This window comes from Miscanthus floridulus, chromosome 2, assembly GCF_019320115.1.
Source record: "Miscanthus floridulus cultivar M001 chromosome 2, ASM1932011v1, whole genome shotgun sequence".
NCBI lineage: Eukaryota > Viridiplantae > Streptophyta > Magnoliopsida > Poales > Poaceae > Miscanthus > Miscanthus floridulus.
Genome location: NC_089581.1, coordinates 172,925,214 through 172,952,362, shown reverse-complemented (window position 1 = coordinate 172,952,362; position 27,149 = coordinate 172,925,214). Strand labels below are relative to the sequence as shown.

At 51.6% G+C, this 27,149-nt stretch overlaps 2 protein-coding genes across 2 annotated transcripts; both read right to left on the bottom strand.

Moving 5' to 3' along the window:
* Positions 1-1,139: 1,139 nt before the first annotated feature.
* Positions 1,140-2,604, bottom strand: LOC136540704 (bisdemethoxycurcumin synthase-like). Its single transcript, XM_066532721.1, has 2 exons — positions 2,409-2,604; positions 1,140-2,333 (listed from the first exon to the last, which is right to left on the bottom strand). The coding sequence occupies exons 1-2, from the start codon at positions 2,602-2,604 to the stop codon at positions 1,273-1,275; spliced, it is 1,257 nt and encodes a 418-aa protein (XP_066388818.1). The 3' UTR covers positions 1,140-1,272.
* A 20,485-nt stretch (positions 2,605-23,089) lies between these two features.
* LOC136540703 (trans-cinnamate:CoA ligase, peroxisomal-like) lies at positions 23,090-25,118 on the bottom strand. Its single transcript, XM_066532719.1, has one exon. It carries the CDS (start codon positions 25,057-25,059, stop codon positions 23,320-23,322), a length of 1,740 nt encoding a protein of 579 aa, XP_066388816.1. The 5' UTR covers positions 25,060-25,118; the 3' UTR covers positions 23,090-23,319.
* Between the last annotated feature and the right edge of the window lie 2,031 nt (positions 25,119-27,149).

Genomic DNA, 27,149 nt, shown 5'->3' with positions numbered 1-27,149 from the left:
CCATGATCTCTGAGAGGCACAACTTTCGAGATAGACGCGTGGGGAGACAAGCCGCCCAAACCGACGTCTCAGCTTCGTAGAGAAGGAACCCATCCGCGTAACCGCGGACGCCGCGGGACCAAAAGGTCCAAAATCCGACGCACCATCACCCAAGCCGGTGTAGGCGAGTGATATGACACTCAGATCGGGTACTCGGCCCGGCTGGTGATTCATTCACTATCGACGCTGCCCCTCTAGAGTCAGGGGGTATTCGGGAGGGTCAGCAGTCTGATCCTAAAACCTCTGACACTCAGTGTTATGTAAATCTCCCAATACCCGGACGAGCTCGAAGTACCTTATTTCAGCGGATGTGTACCCCTTTGGGGGAAACCGGAAAAATATTTGGCCCATGGCTGTAACCAAAGTACGAGCTCCTGAAATATGAAATGCCCACCTATTGCATCATATTTGCAAAATTAATGCAATAGCAACCACCTATTGCATCAGATTTGCGTTTGATGCAAAGCAAAGCGATGCAATAGGGTCAAAAATTAGTAGTGTCCCAACCAACCCAGGTTCCAAGGCTGACATGTGAATTTCTAATAAATCCCAACTTAGGATTCAAATTTAGACTCAGCATGCAACTAATGGTCCAACTACACTAACTCAACATAAAATCAATGTGGATGCAAGTATGGTCAAGGACACTTGCCTTCAAACTGAGTTTCGTCAGAGATATCAAACTCTTGGCCCTAAAAGTTCTTGAACTCAACACCTTACGTAGACAAACAACAAATATAGCCAACAATACAAATAAGAACATTACACCAAACATTGGGAAACCGTGCTGCATAATTTACTAACGTGCATTACTCATCGCCAAAAACACATCGGCTCATGGCCAGTTTGTCGGGCTAGAGCTGGAGCCTAATAGTAATATTATTTTTTAGTGACGGACCATGTTACTAGGGACGCGTCACCCAGCAGTTTGCTATATAAATGTGTCTTTCTATAGGCGGCTGCAAAAACCGTCAATTCGATCTGACAATTCTTTTTTGTTTGTAGCACTACTTCGTGGGATGAACTATTCCTCGACTTGTTTTCTTTTGGAAAATGAAGAAACATGACAAAACTAAACGGAAATTTATTCACCACGGAAACAAATGGGAGCCATGTATACTACGTGACTTTCGTTCCGTCTGTTTGAATCCATTAGCACTAAAATATAGTAGCTAAAATTAGTACCAGTGGATCCAAACGGTATAGCTAGTACTTATGTCTAGTCAAAGCGACTTATAATTTGGAACGGATGGAGTATTTGTCATTGTGCAGGCGGTTGTTTGGGGCGCGCAGCACCATCGTCTCAAAGGTAATTCCTGGTCCGAATGCCATCAAGACACCCCACTCGTCGAGGTGGCCGTCGACCACTTGAGAACCACAACCAGGACCAGAACCACCACCCCTGTGTCTATGCTTGCACATCTCGTCGAGCACGAAGATCACCGTGGCGCCGAACATGTTGCCGTATTCACGCAAGACACGTCGGCTTGCGGCCAGCTTGTCGGGCTGGAGCTGGAGCACTGCGTCAATCTGGCGTAGCAGTGCTGCCGTGCCCGGGTGCACAACCCAGAACAGGTCGTTCCAGTTGGGAACATCAATGCCGAGCGGTGAAAACGAGTTCAAGAGGCAGCGCTCCACGTTGCTCCCGACGAGCACCCCGAGATTGTTGTGGACGCTACTGCCGCCGAGGCCGCCACTGGTGAGCTGCATGGTGATGGCATCCTCGGTCTCCGGGATGATGGTTTGTGCGGCAGACATGATCTCCAACAGCGGGCGCTCGGCGGGGCCGGGGTCCGCGCCGACGATGACGGCGCCGGCGCCGTCGCCGAAGTGCCCCTGGTTGATGAGCGTCTGGAAGTGGCCTTCCTCGGGCGCAGCGAACATCATGATGGTGAGCTCGGCGCAGACGACGAGGACGCGCGCGCCGCTGTTGTTCTCGGCCAGGTCCTTGGCGATGCGCAGCGCGGCGGCGCCGGCGAAGCAGCCGCTGAGGTAGAGCATGGTTCGGCGCACGGAGGCACGGAGGCCCAGGAGCTGCACCAGCCGGAAGTCCACACCTGGGATGTGCGCGCCGGAGTTGGTGGCCACGACGAGGTGCGTGATGTCGGCGGCCGGGCGGCCCCACTCGGCGATCGCCTTCCTCGATGCCGACGCCGCGAGCTCCGGCACCGCGGTCTTGACGATGTCGAGCCGCGCGTCCAGGGACGGCGACGCCCGGTCCAGGAACTCCGGGTGCGCGGCCAGGAGCGCCTCGTCGTGGTGGAAGAAACGCTTCTCCGTGCCTGAATTCTGGCCTGCAGATATATATGAATGAACGACGATGCGATCTACGAAACGTTACAAACAAATTGAGCTCCATGCATGCTTACATAGTGTTTTGAGCTTCTCTTTGAGCTGGGTGAGGTGCTCGCGCTTGGTGACACCGAAGTAATAGTCAGGGTATGCATCCTGCGATATGCAGGTTGCTGGGTTAGCCGTGCCGGTTGCAAGCAGTGTTGCAGGGCCATCCGCACGCTGGGCGCTGCGGATCTCGTGCACGCTGCCTGCAGCACTTGCACTTGTCATGGTTGCACAAGAGAATCCAGTACCTACAAATTTCTTCTATACTAGCAAGGTCAGGTGCCTATATATAGCTTGGTAGACGAACGTCAAGTGGCCGGTAGCCTGGCATTCCGTAGGACTGTTTGGATCTACTGGCACTAAAAATTAAATTAGCTAGGTTTTGGATGCTAATAGAAGGACTACACATAAACTAATTATAGACTAATAATAATTGTGAAAGACTAGGAAAGTTCAAAAACATGTGCGTATCTGTGTGAGTTCCACATTTCTCCGGCTGCCTACTTTGGTACTTGTGAAAGACTAGGAAAGTTCAAAAACATGTGCTACTGCCTACGACTTCCATACAACGTACCAATATATATATATATATATATATATATATATATATATATATATATATATATATATATATATATATATATATATATATATATAGTAGTTCTATATATAGGGAGAGTATATTCAGTAGCCAGCTACAAAATAAGTTATTCTGTAGCCACCTCCATTTACGATAATTTTATATACTAATTTACGATAATGTCAATACATATTTACGATAGTTGGGTTACTATAACACATGGAGATATTTACCATAACGTTAGTAAACCACTTAGTATAGAGTTACTATAATCTCATAAATTAACATAGTAATTATCGTAACTCAAAGTGGCTACAGAGTAGTAGTTATATATATATATATATATATATATATATATATATATATATATATATATATATATATATATATATATATATATATATATATATATATATATATATATATATATATAGAACTACTATCCTGTAGCTGGCTACAGAATAACTTATTCTGTAGCCACTTTGAGTTACGATAATTACTATGTTATTTTACGAGATTATAGTAACTCCTTACTAAGTGGTTTAATATAACGTTATGGTAAATATCCCCATGTGTTATAGTAACCCAACTATCGTAAATATGTATTTATATTATGGTAAATTAGTATATAAAATTATAGTAAATGGAGGTGGCTACAGAATAACTTATTTTGTAGCCGGCTGCTGAATATATATATATATATATATATATATATATATAGGGAGAGACTATTCAGTAGCCGGCTACAAAATAAGTTATTCTGTAGCCACCTCTATTTACCATAATTTTATATACTAATTTACCATAATGTCAATACATATTTACGATAGTTGGGTTACTATAACACATGGGAATATTTACCATAACGTTATAGTAAACCACTTAGTAAGGAGTTACTGTAAATCTCGTAAATTAACATAGTAATTATCGTAACTCAAAGTGGCTACAGAATAAGTTATTCTATGGCCAGCTACAGAATAGTAGTTCTATATATATATATATATATATATATATATATATATATATATATATATATTGGCTGCTATAGTTTATTCTAACATATATATATCGTCGGCTACTGCTACATATATATTATTATATACATGGTCTACGGTTTCAGAACACTATTTTAGTACTGTTCTCTGAATCTCTGATGATGAGTCAGTCAAGAGTCTACAGCTCGCTCGCCAGGGACGACCGCTGTCTAGGCTCCAGCATAGATCAGAGGAGCTGTCAAGGATCGATTTGTCAACATGCATGCATGGTTAGGTGCGTAGTGTCAGCATGGCCGCTCCATGCATGGTTAGGTGCGTATTGTCAGCATGGCCGCTCCCTTGACTAGTCCAAGGATCGACGTGTGGTGAACTTATGCGCTTGTCAGTATTCGTACGAGGGTTAGACAGAACAGCACCGGTATATTCGACATTCCTGATGTGAATCCTCGGGTATGGCACGTCGTGACCGCGGGTTACATCAAGGCATGCCAGTCTTCTCCCTGGTGTCAAAGCTTTGACCCAGGCCCATACAGTTGGACCTGCAATGGTTGGCGGCGGCATGGGTCTCCATCGGGCGAGGCGGAGCCCGTGGCCTCGGGGTCGGGTGAGGCGAAGCCCTCCCCCAGAGGTTGGGCGAGGTGGAGCCTGCGACCTCGGGGTCAGGCGAGGCGGAGCACAATCCCAAGGGTCGGGCGAGGCGGAACTCGCGGCCTTGGGGTCGGGCGAGGCGAAGCCCGTGGCCTTGGGGTCAGGCGAGGCGGAGCCCACCTCCAGAGGCCGGGCGAGGCAGAGCGTAAACCCAAGGGTCGGGCGAGGCGGAGCGCAAACCCAAGCGTCGGACGAGGCGGAGCCTGCGGCCTTGGGGTCGGGCGAGGCGGAGCGTAAACACAAGGTTTGGGCGAGGCGGAGCCCGCAGCCTTGGGGTCGGGCGAGGCAGAGCCCTCCCCTAGAGGCTGGGCGAGGCGGAGCGCAAACCCAAGGATCGGGCGAGGTGAAGCCCGCGGCCTTGGGGTAGGGCGAGGCAGAGCGTAAACCCAAGGGTAAGGTGAGGCGAAGCCTGCGGCCTTGGGGTCGGACGAGGCGAAGCGCAAACCTAAGGGTCGGGCGAGGCGGAGCGTAAACCCAAGGTTCGGGCGAGGTGGAGCCTGTGGCCTTAGGGTCGGGCGAGGCAGAGCGCAAACCCAAGGGTCGGGCAAGGCGGAGCACAAACCCAATGGTCAGGTGAGGTGAAGCCTGCGGCTTTGGGGTCAGGCAAGGCGGAGCGCAAACCCAAGGGTCGGGCGAGTCGGAGCCCGTGGTCTTGGGGTCGGGTGAGGCGAAGCCCGCGGCCTTGGGGTCGGGCGAGGCGGAGCCCATGGTCTCAGGGTCGGGCAAGGCGGAGTCCTTCCCCAAAGGCTTCCTAGAGGTCAGTCGAGGCAGAGCCCGTGCACCTAGGGATCGGTTGGAGCCGTAGTCGTGCTCTTGACTATTCAGATGAATTAATGTTTATGACCATTAGCCCCTCCTCATCGGGTACCCTAGTATTGGTCCCCGATAGTAGCCCCCAAGCCTGCGGAGGAGTAGGATACTCCTTCAGAGGCTTTTCCAAACGGGAGGACTCTGAGGGCCTTGGCCTTCTTTTGTCACCCACAGCGTGACCTAGAGATGGTGATTCCCTTTTGTCGAGGTCATGGCCCGGTCGTGACCCTGCTGACGCCGGTGGAGGTGGCGACGACCGTGACAGATGGGTCATAGCCGGCTGTAACCGCAGCGGTGCCTAAGGCACCGGCGTAACCTGTGCCATCGGCGGCCCAAGCAACGGCGCCTGGCGCGGGTCGGCCGGAGGGGGACGTGGTCGAGGGGTCCCCAGGAGTCATGGTGCTAGGAGAGAGGTCAGCGTCTGCGCTGCTGATCCCTTCCATCGCTAGAGGGGGCGTCCCATCGAGGACGTCATGGCGAGAGGGGTCGATGGCGCTTGGAGCCGGTGGGGAGTCATCCCTGGCCCTAACATCGATGGGCAGCGGTTCGCCCACGTGGGGCAAGCCACTGTTCCGATGGATGAATCCACAGGATCCGATGTCGACACTCTTCAACCTTGACGATGCCGCTGAGAGCATGGAGCAAGAGAGCCTTGATGTAGGGATTGCGTCCGTGCTCGAGGCCCTGAACCATGCCATGGGCACGTTGCACGACGTCATCGTTCCCTCTGGTGGGGTATTGCTTCATCCTGCTTCTTGCCTTTATCTTCCTTTTTCTATTTTTTGTATCCTGATCATCGTCTTCCTGCAGTCCCTCATAGCTCGCAGCCGGGGGAAGTCTTGGTTCCTTCATCAACAGAAGGAGACCTAGGACCGCCTCATAGAGGAGGCGTGGCTACATGGGAAGGTGACCGCTTAGCTTGTTGCCACCTAGCAGAGGGTGCCCAAACTGACTCCCCTCATCGAGGAGGCGGCCAATCTTTAGTCGCGAGTGGCCAAGGCCCGTTGGGATGCTAACGAGGCCGAGAAGGCATTTGAAGTCCTATCGGCGAGGTCGTGGAAGGATGACGAAGAAGCCGCTAGGGTCAGGAAGGAGCAGGATGAGCTGCTCCAGAGAGAACCTGAGACCCACCAGTGGATCCTTGACCTTTTGGGCAAGGTTGAGAAGGAAAGGGATCTAAAGCTGGGGGCTGAGGAGAAGCTCGTGGCCCTAGAGAAGAGGGTGAGCCTAGATGCCACAATGGTCGCTTGGCTACGTAAGGAGCAGGATGAGCTGCTCCAAACCATGGAGAGGCTCCGCTCAGAACACGGTGGTGGCTCGTGAGGAGCATGACCAGGCTTTCTAAGAGCGTGACCAGGCCTGCCAAGAGCGCGATGATGCACAGCAGAAGGTCAGATCCCTCCAGGGCGAGCTCGAAAGTGTGACAACCCAGAAGCTAGAGGCTAAGAGCGTTTCTGCCAGGCTAGCCGTGGACCTCACTGAGGTGAGGAGGAATCTATAGGCGGAGAGTGACAAGCTCGGTATCCTAAGCACCGCCCTCGGAGTGGTCTGCGATGACCTTCAGGTGGTGCGGTTAGAGGAGACCAGCTCGCTCGCAGCTCATGCCGTCGAGATCATGGCTTGGGTGTGCCAACTCAAAAGGAGTGCCCTTTGCACCGGGGTCGATCAGTCTTTCGCGATTGCTCATTCTCATTATGGGGACAGCCTCGATCTAGAGATGATGAGCCATGGCTACGCACCTGGCTATGAAGTCCACGAGCTAGAGGAGATGGAAGTGGCGTTGGCTCCCCTATCACAGGACCTGACGAACAGGATAGAAGACATAGTTCTCCCTCGGAGGGGATAGTTAGTTAGATAGGTCGGACGATCATTTTTGTAATAATCAAACAAGTTCCGACCTCTGTGTTTTGTTCGAACAAGTCTATTCTTTTATTTCGGTGTGAACAAGTTTGTTTTTGTCCCTTTTTATGTGTGAAAAGGGGTTAATGCGTTTCAACCCTTCCATTTGTTAAGACCATAGAGCTCGGGGCACGGGTGAACAAACTCTGATCACGCTGGTGAGCAAGAGTGCCGTAGCCGCTAGGGCATAGGTTTCTTGCAGTCCGACCAGCCTTACTCAGTCGTTCATTTCCGCAAACCTTGCCACTAGGTTTTTTAACGTGAGGAAGGGGTCAGGCACGGCGATTGTTTCAGAAAGGGTATATATACCCTTATCAGCCCCCGAGTGAGACCCAACCCCTTGCCGTTGCTGGGGTCGGGTGTCACCAAAGATCGAGGAGAGGATAGCGAAACTAGCAGGAAAAAGCGTCTCTTGTTTTAGAAACATTATTCTTAGTTTTCGCGCGTGCCCCCTCCTTAGGATCTGAGCCATCGTTCTATGACCACGCATTCGGTCTCCTTGTGAGTCGAGCTTTCCTTGAGCCCCCACGCGTAGCGGGGGTCCAGTCGAGGGTCAGCTCATCTTTGTGATCGTCGCCCCATCCATGGTTTTCACAACCAGAGGAGTTGAGCTAACATCACTTGTCTTGATGGCTCAAGTGACGCGCTCGGTGAGCTTGCTAATGGGCATGTCCAAGTGGAATCTAGGTCCGTCATTCATGACGGGGTCGACATAGCCCTCATGTGGCATTCCACTGCTCCTTAACCTACCTCCCGGTAGATGCCCGAGTCATTCCAAAGACCGACTCAGGTGGCCCGCTGGCCTCTCCTCGATGGAGATTCTGTGGGCTTGGCTCAAGGTTAGGATTGAACAAGAATATTGAGATGTCCCTGTCTGCTTCTAAGCAGGGTCAGGCAAGGGCCGCTGGGGCTCATCTACATTTTTCTCCCCTAGCTCTGTTTGACATTAGGTGGCCTTGAGCCCTTCGCAGGTCGGCCTTCAAACCTCGGTCGATCACCGCTCACATCGAATGACACGACTACCGCTTCGTGATGCAATAATTGCATATGCAATGCTTGGATCTATGGGATGAATGTATGAATGAATGTATGAATGCATGCATGAGAATGGATGAATGAATGATCATGCACTAGAAAATAAAAGTGGGGGTTGGTAAAGTTACCTTGATGGCTTGAGTGATGGGTTTGGGGAGCTCTTACCGGATATGTCCATGTGGGGTCTAGATCCATTGTTCGTGATGGAGTTGGTGTAACCTACATGGGGCATCCCACTGCTCCTTACCTATCTCTCGGCAGCGGCCCGAGCAGTTCGATCGACTTGGGCAACCTGCTGGCCTCTGCTCGATGGAGATTCCGTAGGTGGGCCTCTTCGAACCCTTCCTAGGAAGGCAGAGGCTAAAGCTCAGGGTGCGGGGATAAAAACTCCAATCACATTGGTGAGCAAAAAATGCCATAGCCGCTGGAGCGTAGGTTTCTTGCGGTCCGACCAGGTTTACTCAGAGTTTGTTTCCGCATACCTTGCCTCTAGGTTTTAGTGTGAGAAAAGGGGTTGGGCATAGATAATGTCTACTGAATAGACACTCTTGCCAGCCCCCGAGTGAGGCCTGACCCCCTGCCATTGCTAGGGTCGAGGGCTCGATAGCGAAATTAATAAGAGAAAATATGCGTAAATTAAGGGTGACCCATCTCTCGGCAGCGGCCCGAGCTGTTCGATCGGCTTGGGTGACCCACTGGCATAGGGCTTTCCTACGATGATAGAGGATGAGATCATCCCCCAAGAAATTAGTTAGGTAGATAAGCCAGGTGGTGAACTTGTAATAAATGGATAAGCTCTTTAATTTTGTTACGACCAAACAACTTTTTGGCCCTTCTCCCCTTTTGTATAAAAATGTTAGTGTGTTCCGACCCCTTCCATTGTTAAGGCCATTGGCACTGGCTGTCGGCCAGATGCCACTTTCGCCAACGCGTCGATCGCCTCACTGAGAAGCCTCGGGGTGTGATTGAGCTCGAGACCGTCGAACTTATCCTCCAGCTAGCAGACTTCTCGATAATATGCAGCCATCTTGGTGTTGTGGCAGCTCGACTCCTTCATGACTTGGTCGATGACCAGCTGGGAGTCACCCTAGATGTCGAGGCGTCGGATACCCAACTCGATGGTGATGTGTAGGCCGTTGATGAGCACCTCATACTCGGCCACATTGTTGGAGGAGGGGAAATGGATGCGAACCATGTACCTCATGCGTACCCCAAGGGGCGAAACAAAGACCAGCCCCACACCGGCGCCTTTCTTCATCAATGATCCATCAAAGTACATCGTCCAGTACTCCTGGTCGACGACTACCGGTGGCATTTGGACCTCGGTCCACTCTACAATGAAATCAACCAACACTTGGGACTTGATAGCCGTCCGAAGGCATATGAAATGCCTTGACCCATCAGCTTGAGTGCCCACTTTGTGATTCTTCTCGTGGCATCCTAGTTTTGGACAACCTCGTCAAGGGGGAAGGACGTCATGACCATCACCATATGTGACTCAAAGTAGTGACGCAGCTTCCTCTTGGCGATAAGGACGGCATACAGGAGCTTTTGGATTTAGGGGTAGCGAGTCTTGAAATCGAGCAACACCTCGCTAATGAAGTACATGAGATGCTGCACTTTGAGGGCGTGCCCCTCTTCTTCTTGCTCCACCACCAGGGCGGCGCTAACCACTTGTGTGGTGGCCGCAATGTAGAGTAGAAGTGGTTCTCCATCGATCAAAGGGACCAGGATCGGGGCTTTCGTCAGAAGCTGCTTGACCACGTCAAGTGCCTCCTGGGCATCAGGCGTCCATTCGAAATGGTTGACCTTCTTCAGGAGCCGATAGAGGGGGAGACCTCATTTGCCGAGGCATGAGATGAAGCGGCTAAGCGCAGCGAGGCACCCTACAACTCACTATACCCCCTTTACATTCTAAATGGGGCCCATCCTTGTGATGGCTGAGATCTTCTCTGGTTTGGCTTTGATGCCACGCTCCGAGACGATGAAACCCAGTAGCATACCCCTCGGGACCCCAAAAACACACTTCTCAGGGGTGAGCTTAATGTCGTTTGCTCGGAGTTTCATGAAGGTCGACTATGACCTGGTCAACCCATTTCGGCTTGACCATGATGTCATCTACGTAGGCCTCAACGGTTCACCCGATGAGGTCTCTGAAACACTTGAGCATACAACGCTAGTATGTAGCCCCTACGTTCTTCAGACCGAACGACATTGTCATATAGTAGAATGATCCGAATGGGGTGATGAAAGATGTCGTGAGCTGGTCAGACTCTTTCATCATGATCTAATGGTACCTAGAGTACGTATCAAGGAAACAAAGGGTTTCGCACCCTAAGGTCGAGTTGACTACTTGGTCTATGCATGGCAAAGGAAACGAAGCCTTTGGACACGCCTTGTTGAGACCCGTGTAGTCAACACACATTCTCCATTTCCCTCTATTCTTTCATACAAGAACAGGATTGGCTAACCACTTAGGGTGGTATACTTCCTTGATGAACCCGCCCACCAAAAGCTTCACAATCTCCTCACCGATGGCCATACACTTCCCCTTGTCGAAGCGACACAAGCACTGCTTCATTGGCTTGGATCTTGGCCTAATCTTCAAGGCATGCTCGATGACTTCTCAGCATGTCCAAGGGTTTCCATGCAAAGATATCTCTGTTGGCGCAGAGGAAGTCGACGAGCGCGCTTTCCTATTCAGAGGAAAGCATGGTGCCAATGCACACCGCTTTGCCCTTAGAGCCACTAGGGTCTATGAGGACCTCCTTGGCACCCTCCATAGCCTCAAAAGACCCAGCCAACCACTTGGGGTCGGGCGCTTCTTCGGCGACCTCCTTCCTGATGGCCGCAAGCTCCTTGGAGGCGACGATTGCCACGACATGTTTGCAGCACTCAACCTCGCACTCATAGGCACGCTAGAAGGAGGTGCCGATGGTGATGACCCTACATGGTCTCAGCATCTTTAGCTTTAGATAGGTGAAGTTGGGGATGGCCATGAACTTCGTGTAGCATGGATGTCCTAGGATAGTGTGGTAGGTTCTGTGGAACCCGACCACCTCGAAGGTAAGGGTCTCCATCCTATAATTGGTCGGATCCCCAAAGGTGATGGGCAGATCGATCTGCCAAAGTGGCACGGCCTACTTTCTAGGCACGATGTCATGGAAAGGCGCTCCAGTCGGTCAGATGTGCGATCGGTCGATGCCCATGGCGTTGAGTGTTTCGGCGTACATGATGTTGAGGCCACTGCCTCCATCCATCAGTACCTTGGTGAGCCACTTCATGCCGATGATCGGGTCGACCATGAGCGAATATCGTCCAAGCTATGGGATGCATTCTGGGTGGTCGGTCTGATCAAAGGTTATGGTGGACTTTGACCATCAGAGGAAGGTAGCGCGGCCGGCTCAGCCGTATAGACCTCGCGGTGCACAAGCTTTTGGCGATGCTTGGAGTCATAGGCCACTGAGCCTCCGAAGATCATGAGGCAGCCATCTAGCGTCGAAAAGCCACCATCCTTCTCATCGGCGTCGTTTGCGGTCAGCTTGGGGTCCCCCCTATGGTCCCCATTGTTGGATCCTTTGGATAAGAACCGCTTCATGAGGCCATAGTCCTTGTAGAGATGCCTGACGAGGAAGGTATGGTTCGGGCATGGCCCTTTGAGCAGCTTCTTGAAGTGGTTTGGGGTACCCTCGGCGGGCTTCCAACCCCCTTGCGATCGGTGATGGCCACGAGTGAGCCCTCACGCCACTGCTTGTTCTTCTTCTTGATGGGGTGGTTGGAGGCGCCTTCGCTGATGTCCTTGGCCCACTTTGCCTTGCCCTTGAGGCAGGTGGCGATGTCAAGGAGCTCCTTGGTGGTTCGTGGTCCCTTATGTCCTAGCTTATGGACCAGGGACTCGTAGGTGGTCCCAGACAGGAAAGCTCCTATGACGTCGGCATCGGCAACATTAGGCAGGTCGTTGCACTGTCGGGAGAAGCACCGGATATACCCACGAAGGGTTTCCCTAACCTTCTGTCGGTAGTTTTTGAGATCCCATAGGTTCCCAGGATGCTTATATGTGCCTTGGAAGTTTTCCACGAAGATCTCTTTCAGGTCCACCCAACTTTGGATTCTATTGGGTGGAAGGTGCTCCAACCACGTTTGCGCCGAATCAGCCATGAACAATAGAAGGTTGCAGATAATGAAATCATCATTATTCGCTCCACCGGCTTGGCAAGCAAGCCGATAATTCTCGAGCCACAGTCCAGGGTTCGTTTCCCTAGAGTACTTTGGGATGTTGGTCGGTGGTCAGTATCGTAGTGGAAAGGCGGCATTGAGGATGTGCCGGCCAAAGGCCTAAGGTCCTGGAAGGCTAGGGCTTGGGCTTTGGTCCTCACCGCTATCGTAGCGTCCGCCACGATAAGGGTTCACAGTCATCCCCTTCCCTCGCATCGCCACGGGTACGTCTGTGGGCGTTGAGGGTGTCATGCGCATCATGGTGGCAGGCGAGACGCTCATGTACCGGGACCATGGTGCGTGGCCTACCACCTTGCGGTGCCTGGTGGACTGACGTGTCCTTGTTGGGTCACTCTGAGGGCGTGCGCTGGCTGTCGTAGAGCTCGCGTCGTCGGGACAGTGAGCTCTCAGCCTGCTGCTCCACTACACGCTTGAGTAGCATGTGAATCTCGCGATGGGCCCGATGATCCTCAGGCGTCGCAGGCCCCAAAAGCCCCTGGAGCAAGGCCACCATAGCAGTGATGTTCTGGCTTGCCCAGGAGAAGTGTGGGAGCACTTTATCATCCTCGATGATCCTTTGGTTCACATCACGGGCCATGGCACGCGAGCGCCAACCATCTCCATGGCGCTCGATCTCTCGCTCGAGCTCTACGTGTTCCTGCTCGAGCTGGAGTCATGCTTCCTCAAGCTATTGGTGCCGGGCCTTCAGCTGCTCCACTCGTAGGCATGGTGGGGCCCCTACATCCCTCTCGATCTCATCATCGAGGTCGTTCGTTGGGGTAGCCTCTTCCTTGTTGATGCTTTCAACGTGTCCCTCAGGGGTACCTACCATGAAACATTCATGAGAGGGGTGATGGCTCCCCCTGCTAGAGCCAGAGGTGGAGGGCGACTCCGTTTCTCTCGTGAGGAGGTTATGGAAAGATTTCACGACATATTCGGTCATTCTCACGAACTCGTTGTTCACGGGGGATGGAGGCATGTGTTGTGCCACAATGTGGCCAACGGTCTCTACAGCGTTGCGGAGATCGGACATGAGCACTATCGGGATGCTTTGGATGAGGTATTCTGGGGAGAGCGGTTCTGCCCCGGCAAGCTGCGCCATGACATTGGTGAACGAGATGGTGAGGTAGCGTAGGTCCTCCCAAGACGGTCGGGGTTCTAGGAAGGCGCCGAGCTAACGCTCCAACCTCCCATAGTTGAAGCCGAGGAGCTGGTCGCTCCTGAGGGCGTGGGCCCCCGGTGCATGCAGCTGCAGCTCCTCAAGCACCTCGATGGTCGAGTCGAGGCCAGCGGAGTGGAGAGGTTTGACAACGACAAGAGCCCACACTAGCTCTTTCTCTGTCGTGATGATGAAGTCCAGGTCCCCAAGGCACACGTGCGCGCCCAGGACCCAGCTGACGTGGTGACTAGCCATCCAAGGCCTGGTGTGGATGTCGAGACACGCAAAAAGCTCCTACCTGGCGCACCAACTATCGGTGTTTCAAGTTACCACCAACGAGTAAATTTTTAGTATTGCGCATCTGGCTCGGATGGTGTGCTTAGAGGACATGAGGTTTATACTGGTTTGGGCAGAATGCCCCTACGTCCAGTTCATCGCTGCTGCTCGTGTTACTAGCACTGAAAGTTTGTAGTAGGGATTACAAACGGGCGAGAGAGGGACATGTTCCAAGTCTCTGGTGGAAAGAGTGAACATGTGCCGAGAGCTCGGTTGCTGCTCAACCGTGTGCTTGTGTTGTGTTCTGGTCAGTTTGAGGTTCGATGGGTTTGTGATGGTTCGATCGGGTCTGGCCTCAATCGATCGATCCCCTTCATGGGGCGCCCTGCTTTCCCTTTTATAAGCCAAGGGAAAGCACAGGTTATAGTGAAGGGAAAGAGAAGAACAAGAGAGAGCCAAAGGCCTTCAGGGTTGCTAGGTCCTTATCCTTCATGCAGGTCCCGCCGACCCTGTAGATGTCAACAGAGGTGGCTCCACATCACAGCCCTGTCCGTCACTAGCGACATGTGTAGGCATTGTCTACCGGTCATGGCGCTCCACTCCATCCTGGCGGACGTCGTGGTGAACTGACGCGCTTGTCACTGTTCGTATGAGGGTTAGGTAGAACAGCACCGGTACGTCCGACGCTATTCCTGATGTGAATCCTCGGGTATGACCCGTCGTGGCTACGGGTTACATTGGGGCGTGCCGGTCTCCTCCCTGGTGTCAGAGCTTTGACCCATGCCCATACACTTGGACCTGGAGTGGTTGGCGGTGGCATGGGTCTTCGTCGAGCGAGGCGGAGCCTGCGGCCTCGAAGTCGGGCGAGGCGGAGCCCTCCCCCAGAGGCCGAGCGAGGTAGAGCCCGTGGCCTCATGGTCCGGCGAGGCAGAGCACGTGGCCTTGGGGTTGGGCGAGGTGGAGCGCAAACCCAAGGGTCGGGCGAGGCGGAGCCCATGACCTTGGGGTCGGGCGAGGCGGAGCACAAACCTAAGGGTTGAGCGAGGCGGAGCCCGCGGTCTTGGGGTCGGGCGAGGCGGAGCCCTCCCTAGAGGGCGAACGAGGTGGAGCGTAAACCTTGGGGTCGGGCGAGGCGGAGCCCTCCCCCAGAGGCCTCGTGATGCGGAGTGCAAACCCAAGGGTCGGGTGAGGCGGAGCGTAAAACCAAGGGTCGGGCGAGGCGGAGCCCGCGGCCTTGGGGTCGGGCGAGGCGGAGCGCAAACCCAAGGGTCGAGCAAGGCGGAGCCCGCGGCCTCGGTGTTGGGCGAGGCGGAGCCCGCGCACCTAGGGGTCGGTTGGAGCCGTAGTCACGCTCTTGATTGTTCGGATGAATTAATATTGATGATCATTAGCCCCTCCTCTTCGGGTACCCTAGTATTGGTCCCCGACACATATGTTTGCGACATGTGCTTTTAGCACAACATCTCCTTGCTGCTTGGGAATAGAGGCTCGTCGGCGTGTGGAGTTCACCAGTGCAGAGCTCGCCGCTCTGGTGGAGAAGACCGCGATAGGCCTGGTTGAGAAGGTCATGATGAATCTAGTGCGAACTGTCATCGCTCCGGTGAAGAAGGCCGTCTGCACGCTAGAGAATGCCGCGGCGGGTTGGGTGCACGATGGAGATGGAGGAAAGCGAGCAGCCATGCTCTGGCGTGGTGGAGATGCTGGCTAGCGAGCACTCGGATGTCATGGAGAACGCCAAGGTGGTGTTGCGGAACGGAAGCGTCCGAGTGTTGGAAGCCTTCTGGAGAACGGAAGCATCCGAGTGTTAGAGAGGATATGACTGTTAGACCGTTGGGCTGGTGTCACGGCCCACGAACGGGTGCGACGTCAGCATAACATTTGTGTTTGAGGTTATGTTTGGATCCTTAGCTAATAAACCAGCTAATATCTTATCTATCACCAGTTAAAATACTATATGCTTCCAAATGGGGTGCCTGCTTCGAGCGAGGTGTGATCCTAATCATGCAACGTTTGGTTTGGTCAATGGTCTGTCAATGCCGAGCGCATCGGTGGAGAAGGCCTATGAGGCGCTCTACGAGGCTGAGCCGATCGCTTTCAACGTCGAAGCGCTGGAAGTGCTCTTCCACTGCGGCGAGAATGAATCGCGCTGGCAGCAGCGAAAGCGCAAGCCCTCTTCCTAGGCTATGTCGCTACCCTTATCCTCGTTGTCTATCATTTGTGTTATATTAAAAGGAAAAAGTCCACTCTACCCCCAACTATGGGAGGTGGTCTACATAACCCCTCAACTATGAAACGGTCTGATTTATCCCCTGAACTTTCCAAAACCGTCTATTTTACCCCCAGACGGTTTTCAGCGGCGGTTTTGCTACAGTAACAATAGGTTTGCTACAGTAACGCCCCCCTGAAAATCTAATTTTGCCTGTAATTAATTAGAATAATTCATAGCTGCAGCTTCTATGGTCCAATTATGGTGAAATTTTTATGGTAGGTTAATTATTATATGCTTAAACTATAGTAAAGATTTCGTACTCATTGGACCATGTATAACTTAGTTATAGATAAATTCCAATTAATTACAGATAAATTTGGATTTTTCAATTAATCTAAAGCTACAGCAAAAACTTTGTACTAAAGCGTACTATATTATATGTTCACTGTGTAGATCTACTCATGTGGAGTCCAACAAAATTAGATTTTTCATTTTATGATTTTTCTGTGATTTACTATGATTTTTCAAAGATTCAGCGGAAATAAGGAAAAAAAGACAAAACCTCTGCCACTGTAGCAACCCGACGTTACTGTATCAAACCGCCGCTGAAAACCGCCTAGGGGTAAAATATACGGTTTTGGAAAGTTCAGGGGGTAAATCAGACCGTTTCATAGTTAAGGGGGTTATGTAGACCACCTCCCACAGTTGGGGGTGGAGTAGACTTTTTCCTATATTAAAATATGTATCTGTATGTTATGATGGACCAGCCCACGACTATAATCCTGTAGACCTCTTAAAAGACTTGCAGAAGCGCGTTGTTTGTATCAAACATTCCTACCTTCATTATAAATATGTCCAAATCTTTTACGTATTCGAGAAAAAAAATAGGTGTATATTTACGTCCACATTAGTATTGGCCTTTGCATTGCGACGAGAGGCGGATCTTGAGGAGTTCTTCTCAGTCCCTCGACCTCGACCAAATTTGTAAATTCTATAGTAAACTAATGTCATGCTTAAGAAAAATCATATATCATGTAACGAAGTTGATTCTGATGATTCGATGATGTTTTCGGCTAGATTCGCCACTGGTTGTGACGGTACACGCACCGCGTGGAGTGATGCTACCGCCTACTGCACTGCAACGGCGCCCGTTAATCGGCATGCATGCCGATCGATCTGCTGCTCCTGGTCCAATGTCGAGTGTCCAGTGCCCGGTGCAGGGCAAGCCAGCATGAGCACAGCGGCAGCAGAGAGGAGAGGTGAAGGTTGGCAGCGGCACGAACGCTCAGCATCCTCATGTGTTCCTTCCGAAGTCCAAACGCGCATACACACGCACACAGCAGGAACAGCAAAAGACTGGGAAAGGCGGGCCGGAGGGGAGCAGCACTGTACAAGGCATGGCATGCAGCTAGTAGCTCAAGTGCCCAGGAGGCCGGCAGAGACATCATTAGATACAAGGGGAAAACAAGCGGATCATACGGCTCATTATGCCTCCCAGTCCCAGCCTCGGCGGCCCAGCGCCAGGGCCAGTCTCAACAGTTTCAAGGGCTCCTGGGCAAGCACACGACACTAAGGGCCCGGCAATATAATATTTTAATATAACACCCCTTTACGATTCTACGAGTTAAACTTCTGGTTTTCTTTTTTTTTTCTTTTCTGAGCACCAAACAAATGTTACTTAGGCAACATCTAACATGTTTAAAAAGTATATTGAATTAGAAAATTAGAACCCTATCAGTCTATCATGGTAATATGGAATGACTTAAGTTTAGAAAAAATTACCTGTAGCCTACGGCCGGTTCCTATGTGGCTTGATGAATTAAATAATTAAATTAATGGAAAACACTGTTCTGTCTGAATTATTGTGGGAGAAAAACATTGTTCTGGCTGAAAAAAGAAACCGAACAAGCTAAATATGGGATAAGCCGAACGGGGCCATTGGCTTCGGTCGCTTGATGCCTGTACTGTACGGATTGGATTGCCCTATCAAGTTGTTGTGTTAATTTGGTCATTCTTTTCGTTTAACAAAGTTTGAGCAATTCAAATTTTTAAATTTAAAAAAATAACAAGTTGTAACAAGATTTTGAAACACCAAATGATTTCAGCTGAAAAAGTGATGAATACCAAAGATGTATAACTCATCTAGATCTACAACTTTTATTTTGGTTATTTTTTCATCTGACAAAGTGATATTAAACATTGATCACAAATCAACATGTCTCTCGTCAGTGGTTACTTCTTTTGCGTAGATCGAAGGATGGGCTGGCATGCATATAAAATACCTATTTAGAAGATTTTTTGGTGAAACAATTTTGGGGTTTGGATTTAGGACGGATGAGTTATATAAATTGTCTAAGTTTATCGACAAAACATGAATGGAAAGAAACTTGGGAATTATTTCTAGAATTTTAGTTAATGGAAAGTGAGTGAAAATATTTGGGTAGGTTCTAGGGTGACTGTAGTTTTTTTATGATTTCTTTGAATTTTTTCTGAAATGAAAAAGGCTTATTTTTAATCTCCCGTGTATGTTTCCCCCTGTGCACCTAGAATTTTTATCCAGCTGAGGGACTGACGCGTGGGGCCTAGTCAGCTGTCCAGACAGACCAATCCCTACGCCATGCACCGATCTGTGGACCATGTGTTCCCTCTCTCTGGTCTTTGTGGACCGCGTCCATAGATGAAGAGGAGAGGCGGTAGAGTCCATGACAGGCGGGGCCCTCGCCCAGGCGTGGTGCCTTCCTATTGGCTGGTGTGACATGGCCTGGGGCAGACGGCCTCGGATGCCTTCGCACGAGTGTGTCGGTCGTCCCCATCCTCCTATTGGCTCGGTCACTAGAGAGAGAGATCGTCGCAAAAGAGAGAGAGAGAGAGACAGACAGAGAGAGAGAGAGAGAGAGAGAGAGAGAGAGAGAAAGAGCGAGCGAGAGAAAGAGAGAGGGTGAGAGGGAGAGAACAGAGTGAGGAGGAAGAGGGAGAGAGAGAAACAGAGGGGGAGAAGCAGGACGGGGCGGCGACGCAGGGTGGCTCCGGCGGTGCTCTGCCCCAACGCGGAACAAGAGAAGAGAGAGAGAAGGGAGGAGAAAGCAGAGGAAGCAGAGAAGAAGAAGGGGAGGGATGGAGGGAGCAGAGCAGCATGACCTCGACGACAGGGGCATCGACGCGGCGGAGGCAGGGGCGTGGTGCTCCAGCGCTTGGCCTCGGTGGCGCGCGTACGGGGGGAAAGGAAGCCGGAGGCGGGGGCGGTAGCAGCGCGGAGGCGTCGGTCCACGGAGGTTCCTGCCATCCCGGCGTGGGCGGGGCCCAGCAGCCCTGGCGACGTCGGCGTGGGCGGCGCGGGAGCGTCGGTCCCCGGCGACCCCGGCGCGGCTGGGCTGCGGGTGCACCGGCCGCTCTGATCCCGGACATCCCAGCGCAGACGGGGGGCAGGTCCACCACGCCATGGCCGGGGCCTAGAACACCGCAGCCGCCGTGCCCGCACGTCCCGCGCCCGATCCTGGCTGTGGGAGCCCCAACGGCTGCCGTCCCCGGGCACGACGCCTACCAGTGGTCGCTGACTCGGTTGCCCCCGATGCGACATCTCGTCTGCTCCATGAAAGCCTAGGTGCCTGTCTCTTCCTCTGCCTCTCCCTCTGTCTCGATCTCTCTCTCCGGATGTGGTGCTACACCAGAGGATCCCACCGCGGTGGCCGGCCTCCAGCGCGGCCGGGCCCTGCAGTTGCCCCACCTGCGGACCGGCGGCTGCTGCACCCCCAACGTCCGCTCATCCCCCTCCCTCCCTCTCTCTCTCTCGATTTCACCCTACATCTACTGTTCTCCCCCGTTCTGTTACCGATCTACAAGGATGCTTCTTATTTTTTGTGTGTTGTGTAGCTTGAAATGATTCCATAGCTAACATTGAAAGTTATATGACCAGCTATTTAATCAGAGGTAAATTTATCAGTTTTGCCTTGCTAATATTGTGGAGTTCATGAAAGGGATAACTTTCCCATGCTACCAGCTGCCAAATAATTTTGATTGCGGATTCTGGTGGTGTGTTGGTTCGGGTGCTGTGCAGTTAGGTTTTAGTCTATATTTCTTTACTTTGGTAATCACAATCATTTTTTTTGCTTAATTTGTCGACAGGTACCGCCTGCTTTTTTTCCTCACCATGTAGGAACTAATATATGGCTTTGATCAAGAAGCCGCTGCTGCAGTCATGGCATGCTTGGTCTCATTTAAGGAAGCTGAGGTAATTGACGACATGTATTAAATTATTTTACCATCAGCACATACATGGCAGATGCATCAAGGTGTGTGCCTTCAGCTGACAAGGCATTCCCCTTTATGCTTCTGATTATTTATCATATTCAACAATTTATGAAGTTGGCTTCTCTCAAGATACGCGAAGGAGGTTTGTGATGCAATCGTGGCCAAGTGCCTCACTGGCCGACCAAAGACTGTCGAGAAAGTTCAAGCTGCATTCCTCCTATGGGTGGAACTGGAGGCAGCAGAGGTCTTCCTTGTAAGTTGATTATCAATCCCTTGATCGTTATGATTGTGAGCTGTTGGTGAAATGCATGTGCATACATAATACTAGTTCTTTTTTGTTCACCTAGCTTTCGCAACATGCGGTGAAATGTTCCATGTAGTTGCAGGTAGTATTGACAGTTTGGCATTGTCTAATACACCAACTATCAATATTGTTACAAATGCTGAGCCTATGACATAGGATTATGTGCTGCATTCCTCCTGCCAGATGATTTTCATTTTCAATTAGCAAATAGTTGTTCACATTAGCAATTTCTAGGTACTCCTTCTGAATAAATGCGACAAGCATGAAAGTCATTTCTCTTGTTTGCCATTCAGGATTCACTGTAGTCATGGGAATTTAACTAGAGGTTTAAGAGCCCATTTTTCTGGAAATGCACGGATGCTCCTTCCGGTTTTACTTGTAAGAAGAACATCGATCCTTTTTCCTGAATAACGGAAACTTGCTATTAAATCCTTTTGTTGCTTTACTGTATGGACTTTGATGCCCATTGAAACTTGCATATTTCTGTTTGTCTTGATTCTTTTCAACAGAAAAAATTGAAAGAAAAAAGCCAACAATGGCAGAAGCACTAAATCAAACACTTCAAGCAATGCACAAGTCTGGTTGTTTTACACTTATTGATGTGATTGAAGGTTTGTAATTTTCTAGCAATCTTATTGCACATGTTTGTCTGTAGCATTATTTTCATGGTTGTGGTTGTTTTTTGGTCTGAAACATATTTTGATTTCCTCTGCAAGTGGAAGGATTATTAGAAGCTACTGATTTTTTGATGTTCGATTGCTAGATCTAAGCGCCATTGATTTTGTTATTATGTGGTCTTTCACAAAAAAAGTCATATTCACCATTAAATATTATTACGATTACTGAAAAGTTTAATAGATGAAATTTGTTGTTTCATTTATCTGGACTAAACTGTCCACCTAACAGTCATGGAATATTTGTTATAATCTGGTATAAATAAATGTGTATTGTCATTGAGTTTCAGTTCAATCGCAGAAGAAGATAAGTCATGATGGAGCTGTGCATGAAAAATACATGTTCTGATCGAATTTGAATTGTAAATTTAATTTTTTTTACGGAAAAATATATTGTAGGGGCGGTTCTAGATTGAACCGCCCCTACAAATAAGTATTATAGAGGCAGCTGGTACTACGGCCGCCCCTACAAATCGATTTTGTAGAGACGGCTGGTGTTATCCGTCGCCCCGGCTGATAATACCAGCCGCCTCTTGTAGAGGCGGTCTGAGAACCGCTCCTACAAATCGGCGATTTGTAACCATACTTTGGTAGGAGCGGCTGGCCAAACCGCCCCTATAAATGTCCATTAGCCGCCCCTACAAAGCATATCTGACGTAGTGGCCACCTCCCACGCGGCTGTGGCCTAACAAGGCGGCGATCCATGGACGACGACGGCTGCTCGCTCTCGCTGTCCCTAGCGCTGGACACGAGAAGCCGCAGCCGTGAGGAGGTCCCCGAATTGTTTTTCGTTCAAGATGTAATCACTTTATGTAGCGGCTGTCCGTTTACGACATTCTTGTACCATAAACCTTCTCCAGTCTTAATATAAAGATATGCACACTCGAGCGTATTTGAGGAAAAAAAACTGAGTTGAATAGCAGATGTTCCCTCTACGGCCACGTTCGGCTGACAGAATTTTGGCTGAAACTGGCTGAAAAACACAGTTCTGGCTGAATTGTTGTGAGAGAAAAACACTGTTCCGGCTGAAAAAAGAAGCCGAATATGGGGTAAGCCGAACGGTCGGATCACATTTAATGGTCAGAAATCGTTAACATGAACATAACAGGCGACTGGGATACAAGATACCGCTTGTCCCTTTGGACTCGAGCTATAAATATCCTTAACGTGTATACAGTGGAGTATATAGTGGAGAGCACGTATTAGATGGAAGACATGAAAATCAAATCAAAATATACTCCAGCCATCTCGAAAATTTTCAAACGATGCATTTCCTTGGTGTGTTTATATATGTAGTTTGTTGAAAAAGATGCTATGGAAATCTAATCTAGAAAAAAATGATACCAAAATTGGTCAAATAAGTTTTCACACTATACTTTTTATGTCATAGATGTTAGTGCTCTTTTGCATAAAATTGGTCTAAGTAAAAAAAAATCTAGAAATCAATTTATTCAGGCAGAGAGTATATCAGAAGGGCTTGGTCGGTGGAATAAAGCGGAAGTCTACTACCCCCACTTCTAATCATTGCACTGGAATTTATAGTCTAATTTCAGTCACTGCCACCGGATTAATAACGAGACAAAGAAGAAGAAGAAGTGCAAAGCAGAAACTTTTATCACAATTTTTTGAGTTTGAACAAAATTTATTTCCTTCACGTTTTCATACCATGTATTTTACAATGTGCACATAATTAAGTATCAAAGTACAACGAGAAAAAGGAAGGAAAACAAATGCGTGCGAGTGATCCTCTCATATCCGTACCTACACTATCACTGCACATAAATTATTCCTGGAGCTCTGGCGCGTGTGAGTAGCTCCAAAACTTTGGCGAAAAGAAGTGTAGTACACTATGATGTAGCACCAGCTATGCTCTGTAGTGTTGTGCTACCTATAGCCTTGACACCGCCATGACGTGCGCCACCGGCTGCTCCTCGCGGCGACCGCCGACCGTCGTCGAGGAGGTCGTCGTCTTCCCCTTCGGCTTCTGCGCCGGTACGGTGGGCGCCAGCTTACGTGCCTCCTCCCGGAGCTTGACCTTCTCAACCTTTCCGAGCGCGTTCCTAGGTAGCGCTCCGACGACCTCCACCTTCTTGGGAACCATGAAGCGCGCCATGCGCTTCTTGCAGAACGCGAGCACGTCGTCCTCGCTGAGCTCGGCAGCGTTGTTCCTGGGCACGACAAAAGCGCACGGCGTCTCGCCCCAGCGGGGGTGCGGCATCGCCACCACCGCCGCGTCGGCCACGGCCGGGTGGCGGAACAGCACCTCCTCCACCTCCTTGCTGCAAATGTTCTCCCCGCCGCTGATGATCACGTCCTTGGACCGGTCCTTGATCTCGATGTAGCCGTCCTGGTGCACGACGCCGACGTCGCCGGTGAGGAACCAGCCGCCCCTGAAGGCGTTCTCGTTCGCCTCCGGGTTGTTGAGGTAGCCCTTCATGACGCTGCTGCCTCGGAGGACGATCTCCCCAACGGTCTTGCCGTCGCGCGGCACACTGACCATGGTGTCGGCGTTCTTGACGTCGGCGTCGGCGAGGGACAGGACGCTGACCCCCTGGCGCGCCTTGAGGCGCGCGCGCTCCGGGAGCGGGAGGCGGTCCCACTGGTCCCGCCACTCGCACGCGAGGGCGGGCCCCGTAGCCTCCGTGAGACCGTAGGCGTGCGTGACCTTGAAGCCGATCCGCTCGACGCGCTCCAGCAGCGCGGCCGGCGGCGGCGCGCCGCCGGTGAGGACGTGGACGGGGGTCTCGTGCTGCCTGGTGGCGGCGTCGCCCTCGAGGAGGATGCTGAAGACGACGGGCGCGCAGCACATGTGGGTGACGCGGTGGCGCGCGATGGCGCGGTAGATGTCGGCGGGGCGCGTGTCGCGGATGCAGACGTTGACGCCTCCGCGCGCCGCCATGCCCCAGGTGAAGGTCCAACCGTTGCAGTGGAACATGGGGAGAGTCCAGAGGTAGACGGGCTCGGTGGTTACCCCCCACTGCAGCAGCAGGCTGGTGGTGCTCAGGTACGCCCCGCGGTGGCTGTAGACGACGCCCTTGGGCGCGGACGTGGTGCCAGACGTGTAGTTGAGCGTGACGGCGTCCCACTCGTCTTCGAGCGGCGGGAGCTCCGCGTCGGGGTCGCCGTGCGCGACGAGGGCCTCGTACTCGAGCTCGCCGAGGCGGGCCCCCGTGGGCGAGTCAATGTCGTCGATGACGGCGACGAGCGGGACGACGTGCGTGGCGTCGGCAGCGAGGAGGCGGAGCGCGTCGCTGGCGAGGCGCACGTAGTCGTAGTCGACGAAGAAGAGCTTGGCCTTCGAGTGGTGGAGGATGGTGGCGACGGCGCCGGCGTCGAGGCGCGTGTTGATGGTGTTGAGCACGGCACCGGCCATGGGAACGGCGAAGTGCATCTCGTACATGGCCGGCACGTTGGGCGCGAGCACGGAGACGACGTCGCCCCTGCGGACGCCGAGGGACAGCAGCGCGGACGCGAGGCGGCGGCAGCGCTGGTAAGTCTGGCGCCAGGTGAAGCGGACGCGTCCGTAGATGACGGACGCGCGGTCACCGTAGACGGCATTGGCGCGCGGCAGGAACCCCACGGGGCTCAGCGGCACGTAGTTGGCCGGGCGCTTGGGAAGCTGGTCCATGGCTAGCTTGTCACTCGCTCGCTATTCAGCGTGCAGCCGTGCAAGACCTGCTGAGGCGAGGTGAGACGTGGTGAGGCGACTGGGAGCTGCTGGCACGACCGTGGCCGATCGGTGGTTTATATAGGCAGCCCGGGCAGTGCGAGGCGCGTTGGAAGGAGGGCGGGCCCCAGCGCTCCTGCCTCCTACAGCTGAAAGATCTGCTGCAGTGCACGGTTGTCTGTCTGGGAGAAAACGGAGATTTCCGGGGGAGCGGGGAGGCCACATGTTCCTTGCCTCCTGCGCACGATTTTTCACACTCCACCTGCAGATAATGAACTGCTATATACTGTAGATACTACATCAAACAGCCGCAGCCGCGGCCAAAGCATCTGCAGCGAGCAGGCGTACGAGCTCTAGTGCATTGAAACATGAGAGCTAAGAGCATCTCCAAAAAGTCTTTCTAAAATCTACTCTCTAAACCATTATTTGTAAAAAAATGATTGTGAGCGGGACTGATAACACCTAACTGCTTCGGCTTGTAACCATAGAGTACATCAAATGGTGATCGACCCAAAGCAGAATGGAACGAAGTATTGTACCAAAATTCGGCCACCGATAGCCACTTGCTCCATTGTTTCGGACAAGAACTGGCTGAGCAGCGTAAGAATGTTTTCAAGCACTGATTCAAGCGTTCCGTCTGCCCTTTGCGGATGGTACGAAGAACTCAGGAGCAGCTGTGTGTCAGTCAAACGAAAGAGCTCTCTCCATACCGTGCTTGTGAAAATCCGATCTCTGTCTGAGACAATACTTTGTGGGAGACCATGGAGCTTATAAACATTGTCCAGAAAGACTTGTGCCACTTGCACGGCAGTGTAAGGATGAGCTAACAGAATCAAGTGCGCATACTTTGTAAATTTGTTAATGATGACCAGAATGGTGTCATACCGAGACGACTTGGGCAGCCCTTCGATGAAATCCAGACAGACAACCTGCCAAGCTTGATCTGGTACAGGTAGTGGCTGTAGCAGCCTGTGGGGGTATTAACCCCTATACCCTTACGGCTAGGCTTGGACCGACCCAGATTAGAGGGTCCGGTTTACCAAAAGACGACGCGCGGCCCGGCCAACCTGTTCGGAGTCCCGCGTAAGGAGTCAAGACAGATTTGACGATCAAGCAAGATCCTGGTCGGTTAGAATAGGAACCCTTATCCGGCCACCTATGGCAATTGTAACTAGCTAGGATTAGTTTCCAGATCTGTAACCCTGCCCCCCGGACTATATAAGGCGGACAGTGGACCCCTCTAAAAAACATCTCTCTCATTGACATACAACAATACAATCAGACGCAGGACGTAGGTATTACGCCTTCTTGGCGGCCGAACCTGGATAAAACCTCGTGTCTGTCTTGCGTCACCGTCTTGTTTGTGACTTACGCATCTGTCTGCCGACAATCTACTATCTTGGGCATACCCCTAGGTAGACTGCCGACCATATTTCGTCGACAGTGGCGCGCTAGGTAGGGGGTGTGCGTACTGCTCTCCAAGCAAACAAGATGGTCATCATCTCTGGCTCCGTGGCTACGCCGAACGGCCTCACGTTCACCATCGGCCAGATCACCTGGACCACCGGCTCCGACGACTTCATCGCCATGACCACGGAGGAGACGTGGATTCAATCTGCGTCTACCACTGCTTCACCTGCATCGGTAACGGCTCTGACCACGGTGGATACGGCTTCGACCACGGTGGATACGGCTCCGACCACGGTACATCTGGCTCCGACCACGCCTGCATCATCTTCAGCCACGCTGACAACCCGTCGTCCGTTTCCCCGCTACAAAGGGAAGCAGATCGACAACACCGACCTGCTCGACTCCATCGATCGGGTCGGCACCAAACTCGCTGAAACCCTAGCTCTGGTAAGTGCAATTCAAAGTCAACCTAATGAGCAGGTAACCGCTCCCCACAACAGATCTACTCGACCAGCTCGGGCCAGTCATCCTGCACGACTTGGTATAGATCTCGTGGTCATATCTACTCCTGAAGGGCGCTCCGCTCGTCGCCGGCCAGCCTCCGCGACGGGTCTTCGGCTCTCCGAGTACGAAGCCTCGAC

Coding starts and splice junctions, on each gene's coding strand:
- LOC136540704 (XM_066532721.1), bottom strand. CDS start 2,604: ATGACAAGTGCAAGTGCTGCAGGCAGCGTGCACGAGATCCGCAGCGCC. Junction 2,334..2,408: donor AGAGAAGCTCAAAACACTAT/GTAAGCATGCAT, acceptor ATATATCTGCAG/GCCAGAATTCAGGCACGGAG.
- LOC136540703 (XM_066532719.1), bottom strand. CDS start 25,059: ATGGACCAGCTTCCCAAGCGCCCGGCCAACTACGTGCCGCTGAGCCCC.